This window comes from Podarcis liolepis (genome assembly GCF_965112155.1).
Source record: "Podarcis liolepis genome assembly, chromosome: W".
NCBI classification, from domain to species: domain Eukaryota; kingdom Metazoa; phylum Chordata; class Lepidosauria; order Squamata; family Lacertidae; genus Podarcis; species Podarcis liolepis.
This window is the reverse complement of record NC_139568.1, coordinates 1,966,869-1,976,501: the sequence shown is the minus strand read 5'-3', so window position 1 is coordinate 1,976,501 and position 9,633 is coordinate 1,966,869. Positions and strand designations below refer to the sequence as shown.

Here is a 9,633-nt window from a genome sequence, read left to right as displayed (position 1 = left end):
GAGCGACACTTTCCCACGCACCCGTGACCTGAAACCCCTCTGACCCACTTGGGCCAGCAGTTGTGTCTTCTCCGTCAGATTTTTCCCCCTCTGACTTGACAACCCGTCCGTGAGCTTTCTCCATTACGCTTACCGGAGATGAAGCCTCACACCTGGACATTCCTTTCACAACCCTTGGAGATGCCCAAACCTGCCCTGACCCCTGACCCTGGACCTGGTCCCCATCACCGGGTTCTGAACCCTGATCCTGGACCTGGTCCCCATCACCGGGATCAGCCTCTGCCTCCCTCTCCTCCCCTTGAGGAGACTTTGCACCCGTCACCTGGTGACGTATTCCCTTTTCCTTGAAAAACTCCTCCAGAGCAGACCCAGTAAACTGTGACCCTCGGTCGCTCTTGAACCCTTGCACCCTGGTGGAGAAACTTCGTTCCACCTCTGCAACCCAATCCTGGATCAGTTGCGCCACCTCCCCCTGTGATTTGAGAGAGAAACACCAGCCAACCTGGCTGTGGTCATCTGTCAGCGACAGCACATACCTGGCCCCACCCAGACTCTCACACCTCATGGGTCCTGACAGATCTGTGTGAACAAGCTCAAAGGGCTCTTTGGTTACCCTCCCAAACCCGGGAAAACCAAGTACCTTTGCACCTTTGCATGCCCTGCACCCTTGGGACCTCCCACATTCCCGGAGTTTGCACCCTTTTGTGCACCTGGGCAACTTCTGCACATGACTGGGAACCTTAGCACACTGCACCTGTGCTTTTCCAGCATTCCCACCACCCTCCAGAGGTGACTCCAGAACAAAGAAATTGTTCTCCCTCTGCACGTTGACCAGTTGTCTCCCTCCTCTGAAAATGGAACAGGTGTCATTTTCAAAACAAACATTGTATCCCTGCTTCATTAGAGCTGATACAGATAATATACAACAATTCAGTCCCGGCACAACGTAGACCTCTAGCTCCTCCTGTAAAGGAGAAAAAAACACATTAGCCACACCACAGACTGATTTTTGTGTTCCGTCTGTGAACATAACAGTCATTCCACTTGAAACAGCCCTGCAGTTCCGCATTTCGCCAGCAGGTTCGCTTATCAGGTGACGACTGACAGTAGTATCCAAAACCCAGCGCGTCACCGTGTCCTGGCTGGAGTTGTTCTTCACAGTTGCCATAGAAGCAGTGATAAGAAAACAACCCTCCCCAGTGTCTGAGCCATGTCCTTCCCTTGCGTTCCCACGCTGGCCTCCTCTTCCAGACTGATTCCCATGGGAACTCAGCTGGTTGACCTTGGCAAACTTGGCAACATCCTGTCTTGCCTCTCTGCTCCGGTGGGGGCAACTGCCACGCAGATGTTGAACTCCAGTGGAAAAACACTGCCCGGGGCTCCTCCCAGCTGGCCTCCTTCTCCTTCTTCCGGAAAAGCACTCCTTGCCAGCTTTGCCCCCTCTGAACCGCCATCTCATTCCAGCAGGCTTCTTAAACTTGCCTCTGGAACTTTCTGCCCCCCCGACTTGCTCACTAGCACTCCTTGAGGCTAAATCATCAGGAACAGGGGCTCCAGCCATCTCTAGGCTTTCAGCTTCCATCTGCCCTTGGCCTTCTGCTGAGTCTTCACACAGACGTTTCAGCACTCTCCAGGCCTCACACGCAGATTCAACGCTTTTCAGGTGATGACGCAAACTAGCATGAACACCTGCCATCAACATGCAGATCTCAGCTTTCATAGCTTTCTCCCTCTGCATTTTCTCCTCCAGAGAAGCAGATTGCGACTTTCCTGCACCTCTGTCATCTCTGTCCACCAGTTGCACTGGTTCCCTCTGGGATATGTCCCAAACTTCCGTGGCTATGAACCACGCTCTCACCCTTCTTGCCCAGGTATTCCACGCTTGGGCGGTGAGTTCCTCAAGCTGTTCAAACGGAGCTTGAAACACCTCCTGGCCATCTGCCATGTTCTCCCGTTCTCCCAAGGGGCCCCAAGCTGTACTCACAAAATCACCAGCTCATCCGGCGTGGAGAAACGTAAGGGAAGGACATGGCTCAGACACTGGGGAGGGTTGTTTTCTTATCACTGCTTCTCCCTCCTTTTCCAAGTCTAAAAGCACTCACTATCTTAAAGCTGTTCTTCTCCAAATCTGGGTTCCAAAAGTCTGTAAATTCCTTTGTAAGAAAGTCAATCAAGTTATTTTTCTGCATTTCAGGAACTGCCCTGATCCTTAAGTTTGCTTGTTTCTCCCTCAACTCAATCAAGGAAAGAGTTGATTTGTCTTCTTGCAGTTGTTTATTGGTGGAATCTTCTTTTCTACAACAGTGGCTGTATAGGTTGCAATTTCTTTTGCCTCGTCCGCTGTCTTTCATATTGAACTTGATTCCTGTACTAATCTCTGGATAGTCTCTGTGTTAGTATTCACTTTCTGACCCAGACTGTTAATGCTTGTGGTATTTTGGTTAATACTTGTAGTATTTTGATCGATTTTATCCGATGTCTCAGCTAATTGTTTACTTATTTTGTCTAAAGTCTCATTTATTTTGCTAAGAGCCTGGGCTACGGCATCAGCAGCAGCCATACCTTTGGGCTTAGGTTGTGCCAATGGGGTTGTTATTGGCAGGCCAAAAGGACTGGATGCCGAGGCTCTCCTTTGAAGCCCAATGTCTGTACGTAGTACTTTTCCAGATCTGGTTGCTTGTTGGAGCTCTAATTTGTCTTTCCCATCAGCCATAACCCTCCAGATAAAAGCCAAGCTCAGTCACGTACTCAAAGTCAGAGTCAGAGTCTGTCAAGGTCAGTCACACACTCAGAGACAAAGAAACAAAGATTGTTTTGGAATGGAAAATTCCCTTAGTCCAGCCACAGTTGCAGCAATTTCAAAATTCCTCTAGGGGGACACAGTATCAGCAACAGTCAATAATGTTTATTTTTCTATTTTTTAGAATAACTTATTTTACCTTCTGTCCCCCGGTCTCCAAAGGACAACAGTTCTTTTTCCAGTTTATTTATTGCTTGATACTTTAAAATCAGGAGAGACAGTCAGTAATATTGCATCTTAATTGTGTCCTCAAGCACAGAGTTAACTGTTACAAAGGAAAGATACTTTCAGCGACAGCACACTTTCCAGTACGGCTTTTAACTGTTCGCAGGAGCTGGTCTCAGGGGTTTGAGCAGTGAATTTAGCTGCTCTGATTCTCTCTTTTTTGCAGGGAAATACTGTTCAAGTCCTTTCCCCCTCCTCCCCTGCCTCAGAAGGGGGGCTAACGCTTATTTGATGTTCAGATTATAGTCCTTCAAAGCGACCTTTAAGGTTTCCGCTTACAAGTTCATTGCTTAACTCCTTTACAAAAGCGGGAGGCAGACTTCCTTTTTATACCTCTCCGCATTCGGTGCCAAATCTTTAAATTCAGTTCCTTTAATTGCCAAATAACCTACTCACGGGTCGTTGATCTTAATGCCAAATTTCAAGGAAGAAGGCAGCGCTCTCCGGCAACGGCTTTGCGGCTTCACTCCACGGAAGAAGCAGACGACTCACAGCACAGCGCCACTTCCCCGCTCTGCTCCGGAGCCCAGAACTGAGCTCCTTTGCCAATTGGGGGGGCGCAAAAAGGTGCCCGCCGAGTCCCACGGCCACAGGCTTCACCCGCCTGTGGTTTTTAAGGGTTCCCGCTGTGCCGTAGCGGTAAAAACCCGAATTTCCCTCCGTTCTAGAGGGAGTCAGCAATTTCCGATGGCGCCACCCCGGAAGTCTCTATCAAAAAGTGTTTCCAATGTCACTTGGATTTCCTGCCATCTCAAATCAACCAAATTTCTCTTATAAAGTGGACATAAATAGATATTGATCACTACTATTATTTCCTCTGCTATTTACAACTTTATAATCAGCATGAGTGACGACTGGATGTTGATTTTTTCCGCCTGAAGATTTATGGCTAAGGAAACAAAAGTAGCCAAGCCTCCTTGTGGTCTACCATGTGATAACGAGTTCTGCGTGGCATTCAGGTAGAAGCCCTTGTATCCTGTTAGATAGAAGTCCTCACAGGCCCATGACTCTTGGAATAGAAGGATGTGGCTGCCATTTATATAAGCAACAAATGATGGGTCTGTCAGTTTGGATTTAATACCAGCCACATTCCATGATAGTAATGTAAGAGGCCGCTTTGTAAGCAGTGATTTTTGGTTGTTTGCATTTCAGGTTCAGGTTCTCACATGTCACAGGAGCAGCCAGTGGCTGGGGCGAATTTATAGATCGCTGTAAGAGAAAATCTTGATACGGGGGGGTGTTACTAACCGACAAGTCCATAGACTCGTCGTTTGCCGTATGCTCTGTAGTTGCAGGAGTCGTGCCTTGAGGATCAAGGCTTGTTGATGGAAAAGCACTATGTAAGACAGAAGAAAGACATCCTTTTCGGTTAGCTTCCAGTAGCTTGTTTAGCCTTGCCACTGCCTCAGTGTTTGTCCAGAGGGCTACTGGATCTCCCAGTGTCTCTTGCATCGTCATAGTATCAACACAAGAAATGCAGCCATTTTGAGGATTGGAGATCGTTATCGCTGCAGGGGGGTCCACATAGGCTTGTGTCTGCCAATCTTTAGAAGCATCTATAATGGCCAAAGCTGGACCCGTCAAAACTCTACCCCTTAAGGCAGTCCCTTCTTGCCGGTGGGATGGTCGGCTAGTAAATCGTGGGGAGGGGTTCATAGGAAGGGTCCGTTGCTGCGAATTCCGGTCATGATTCTCAGTCCTCCTTGTAGGCCGGCTAACCAAGTTTGCTGAGTTTGGGATTTTCCCAATAATGCCCCTACAGTTGTTAAAGAAGCATCTTTGTGGAAAGATTCCAAACCAGTTGAGACGATTTCGAAGTTTGCTCAAAAGTGCAGGAAGCCTGGGCGAGTCGAACTTGAGCAACAAGCGCTTACCGTATTTTTCGCTCTATAACACGCACCAGACCATAACACGCACGTAGTTTTTAGAGGAGGAAAACAAGAAAAAAAATATTCTAAATGAAACAGTGGATGTATGATTTTTGTGGTTCATGCTGTGGCCACAGACATGTGATCTGACAGTGAGTTTGGAGTAGCCCAATGCAAAAATCCTGAGGATCCATGTGGATCCATGCTTTGTAACCACGTTTTAAATGGGGAGGGAAGGAAAGCAAAAGTCCCACCCACCCACCCAAGCCAGGCAGGATATACGAAGTATGATTTCTTTTTTATTTACTGTATTTCTTTTTTGGCCACCTCTGTCACTGCAACCTTTGCTCTGTGCTTGCACACTTTTGGGCAATAGGGCATGTAACACACTTTTTTTCATCTGCCAAGATGTAGAAAATCAATTTTAATGTCCCTATATAAAATGCCTAGTGAAGCAGAAGGGTATTACATCAGCCACTGTATTAAGGCTAAACGTTTGAAGAACAGCTCTCTATGGGGGGGGGGGAGACTAAATTCCATTTTCAATCAATTGTTATTGTGGCAGCAATTATCAGTGTATAGCTCACAATGAGGAAAAGAACTAAGAGTATTAGGCTTTTAATGAAGGGGAGAGGAGAGATGCTGTAATCCTCCTGGCTCAGGAGATTCTGATTTACCAGCCGCGTGTAGAAAGTACAGATTAAGATATTTGATATACAGCATATAAATCCAGAGATTTCCATGATTTCCAATCCAGCCTGCTGTTACTTACGAGCAGGGAAGCAGGGTTTCTCTTCCAAACAAGCATACTGTCTCCCTCCAGCAGTACATTGCTTGGAGAAGCTGTAATTTGGAGGGGGGCTGGGGGCAGGGCTCTCTGCTTTTGGAAAAGAAATGAGAAACCTACCATTGTAAAGCAAAAGTTCCCCCCTCCCCACCCAAGCCAACCCTCTCTCTCTCTCTCTCTCCCACTTGCGTGTTTTTCGGCTGCCTGCGAGTCCCTAGAGCACGGAGAGGAGGAAGTCGTGGGAGTGTGACTAGGAAAGAAATAGAAGGAAGGACGGGATCCTTTCCTTAACCCTCTGCTTGCCAGGAGGGCAGGGGATTCCCTGCTCTTTGTTCAGTTTGAGCAAACGCAGCAACAGAAGAGGGTGGGCAGTAAGACCCTGAGGCAGAATGCAGGAAAGCTTCCGCCTTCCCTCTTCCCTCCGCCCGCCCGCCCGATCTTATTTTTGGCTGATTTTTGCCTATTTTGCCCCTGCACTCCGGCAAGTCAGCTCCAGGGACCACACATTCGCTCGATAACACGCACAGACATTTCACCTTACTTTTTAGGAGAAAAAATCTGCGTGTTATAGAGCGAAATTTACGGTAAATTTTGGAGTCTCTGGCAGCCATTCTAATGATAGGAGACCACCCTGGGCCAAGTAGGACCTGGTCAACATTCGCAATGAGATCACAGCAGCTTTACAATTTCTCCAGGCATAGTAGGGGAAGCAGGAATGAGCGATGTTCAAGCATATATTGTTAGGGGTGAGTTGGAGGTTTACTAACTGCTGCCCCCTACTTGGGCTCTGTGCCTCATGATTATCAGGTCCCTGATGATTTAATGGCGGATTCAAAATCGAAACAGGGGTTTTGGTGAAGGCATTTAGTTTTCCCTCTAACCTATTGATGGAAGCTGATAGCACCTTTATTTCGTCAGCCAAGTGCAGGCAATATTTCTGCAAAGTCCTCAGCTCCGCTGATCGTACTATATCACATAAAGATTTATGATGAGGGTCGGGGTAGGGAGAGAGGCCATCTGGGCTGGGGGTCATATCCAACAGCGATTTGTCTTCTGGCAAGGGAGTATTTGAAGTCGTTGCGGGATCATATGGACAGTCTACCTGCTTGGAGGTGTTTAAAAGGTTGTTTGGAGTCATTGCAGGATCATGTAGGCAATCTAAGTGCTTGGAAGTAACAGGTGAAGGAGGCACAAGATTGCAGAAAAACTCCTCCAATGATGAGATAGAAGGCTCTAAGATCTTAGGTGGTGAATCCAGCCCAGTAGGCTTCGAAACCTAAGACTTAGGTTCTGAGGCATTAAAGGAACGGTCTTCCACAGAAGAGGTACGACCACATTTTAGATTCGTCATGCTAAACCCCTTGAGCGGCTCGGTTATCTAAGAGTCCTTCAAAGGTTAAGCAAGAGCTGGTGGAAGGCCAGGGAAGCGCGGCCGGTGGCTGCCCAAGTTACAGCTAATCAGGTTGTTTGTGAAGCTCATTAAGGAGATTTATGGCGCTAGCTTTGCAAGCTCCACAGGGTGAGTTCCTGGCGTTATCATCAAAACATTATCGTGCCAGCTTCCAGAGAAAAATAGGAGCAGAGTAACTTACAGCAGGAACTTGGAAAGGGGGGGAGCTCTGGCAAGCGCGTCTTACTTTGTTGCCATCTTCTCCAGTTACTATCTTAAAGTCTTTCTCTGCGTCCAGGCCCCAAAATTCTTCAAATTCCTGTGTAAGAAATTCGCTCAATTTTCCTTCTTCCAATTCCGGTACCGCCCTAATTCTTAAATTGGTCTGTTTGTCTTTAAGTTCAAATAAGGACAGTTGTGCCTTATGGTCCTCTAGTTGTTTATTGATTGGCTGTATTTTCCCTTCTGCAGCCAACACCTTTTCGTTTGCTTCCTCGGCAATTTTCCTTGTCAATTTAGATTCCTGCAGCAACTGGTCAATAGCCTGTGTATTAGAGCTGATAGTTGTAGTGTTTAAGTCAAGTTTAGCTGACAGTTTTTCCAAAGCTCCAAATATTTTATCTAATGATGCATTTAATGTCTCTTCGGGGCCCGTACCTTTTGCTCCAGACTGCCCATAGAATCATAGAATCATAGAGTTGGAAGAGACCACAAGGGCCATCGAGTCCAACCCCCTGCCAAGCAGGAAACACCGTCAGAGCACTCCTGACATATGGTTGTCAAGCCTCTGCTTAAAGACCTCCAAAGTAGGAGACTCCACCACACTCCTTGGCAGCAAATTCCACTGTCGAACAGCTCTTACTGTCAGGAAGTTCTTCCTAATGTTTAGGTGGAATCTTCTTTCTTGTAATTTGAATCCATTGCTCCGTGTACGCTTCTCTGGAGCAGCAGAAAACAACCTTTCTCCCTCCTCTATGTGACATCCTTTTATATATTTGAACATGGCTATCATATCACCCCTTAACCTCCTCTTCTCCAGGCTAAACATGCCCAGCTCCCTTAGCCGTTCCTCATAAGGCATCGTTTCCAGGCCTTTGACCATTTTGGCTGCCCTCCTCTGGACACGTTCCAGTTTGTCAGTGTCCTTCTTGAATTGTGGTGCCCAGAACTGGACACAGTACTCCAGGTGAGGTCTGACCAGAGCAGAATGCAGTGGCACTATTACTTCCCTTGATCTAGATGCTATACTCCTATTGATGCAGCCCAGAATTGCATTGGCTTTTTTAGCTGCCGCGTCACACTGTTGGCTCATGTCAAGTTTGTGGTCAACCAAGACTCCTAGATCCTTTTCACATGTACTGCTCTCAAGCCAGGTGTCACCCATCTTGTATTTATGCCTCTCATTTTTTTTGCCCAAGTGCAATACTTTACATTTCTCCCTGTTAAAATTCATCTTGTTTGTTTTGGCCCAGTTCTCTAATCTGTCAAGGTCGTTTTGAAGTGTGATCCTGTCCTCTGGGGTGTTAGCCACCCCTCCTAGTTTGGTGTCATCTGCAAATTTGATCAGGATGCTCTTGAGTCCATCATCCAAGTCGTTGATAAAGATGTTGAATAAGACCGGGCCCAAGACAGAACCCTGTGGCACCCCACTAGTCACTCTTCTCCAGGATGAAGAGGAACCATTGATGAGCACCCTTTGGGTTCGGTCAGTCAGCCAGTTACAAATCCACTGAGTGGTAGCATAGTCAAGACCGCATTTTACCAGCTTCTTTACAAGAATATCATGGGGCACCTTGTCAAATGCCTTACTGAAATCAAGGTAGGCTATATCCACTGCGTTCCCTTCATCTACCAGGCTTGTAATTCTGTCAAAAAACGAGATCAGGTTAGTCTGACATGACTTATTTTTCAGAAATCCATGCTGACTATTGGTGATCACAGCATTCCTTTCTAGGTGCTCACAGACTGTTTGCTTAATGATCTGCTCCAGAATCTTTCCTGGTATTGATGTCAGACTGACTGGGCGGTAATTATTTGCGTCCTCTCTTTTCCCCTTTTTGAAAATAGGGACAACATTTGCCTTCCTCCAGTCCGCTGGGACTTCGCCTGTTCTCCAGGAATTCTCAAAGATGACTGCCAGTGGTTCTGAGATCACATCTGCCAGTTCTTTTAATACTCTTGGATGCAGTTCATCTGGCCCTGGAGACTTGAATACATCTAAACTAGCCAAGTATTCTTGTACTATCTCCTTAGTTATTCTGGGCTGTGTTTCCTTTGCTGAATCATTTGCTCCAAATTCTTCAGGTCGGGCATCGTTTTCTTTATCAGAGAAGACTGAGGCAAAGAAGGCATTGAGGAGTTCAGCCCTTTCTGTGTCCCCTGTTTGCATTTCACCATCTTCTCCTCTGAGTGACCCCACTGTTTCTTTGTTCTTCCTTTTGCTACGAACATACCCATAAAAGCCTTTTTTGTTGCTTTTAACCTCTCTAGCAAGCCTGAGTTCATTCTGTGCTTTAGCTTTTCTGACTTTGTGTCTACACGTGCTGGCTATTTGTTTGAATTC

General features: G+C 46.8%; 1 protein-coding gene across 1 annotated transcript in view; it reads left to right on the top strand.

Moving 5' to 3' along the window:
* Nucleotides 1-7,171: 7,171 nt before the first annotated feature.
* The window catches only part of LOC310697805 (inositol polyphosphate 5-phosphatase OCRL-like), a gene marked incomplete at both ends in the record, with an annotated part of 505,852 nt that continues 503,390 nt past the window's right edge, over nucleotides 7,172-9,633 (top strand). Inside the window, 1 exon segment of the mRNA XM_083484436.1 lies at nucleotides 7,172-7,199. Within this exon segment, the coding sequence (XP_083340562.1) occupies nucleotides 7,172-7,199 (28 nt within the window).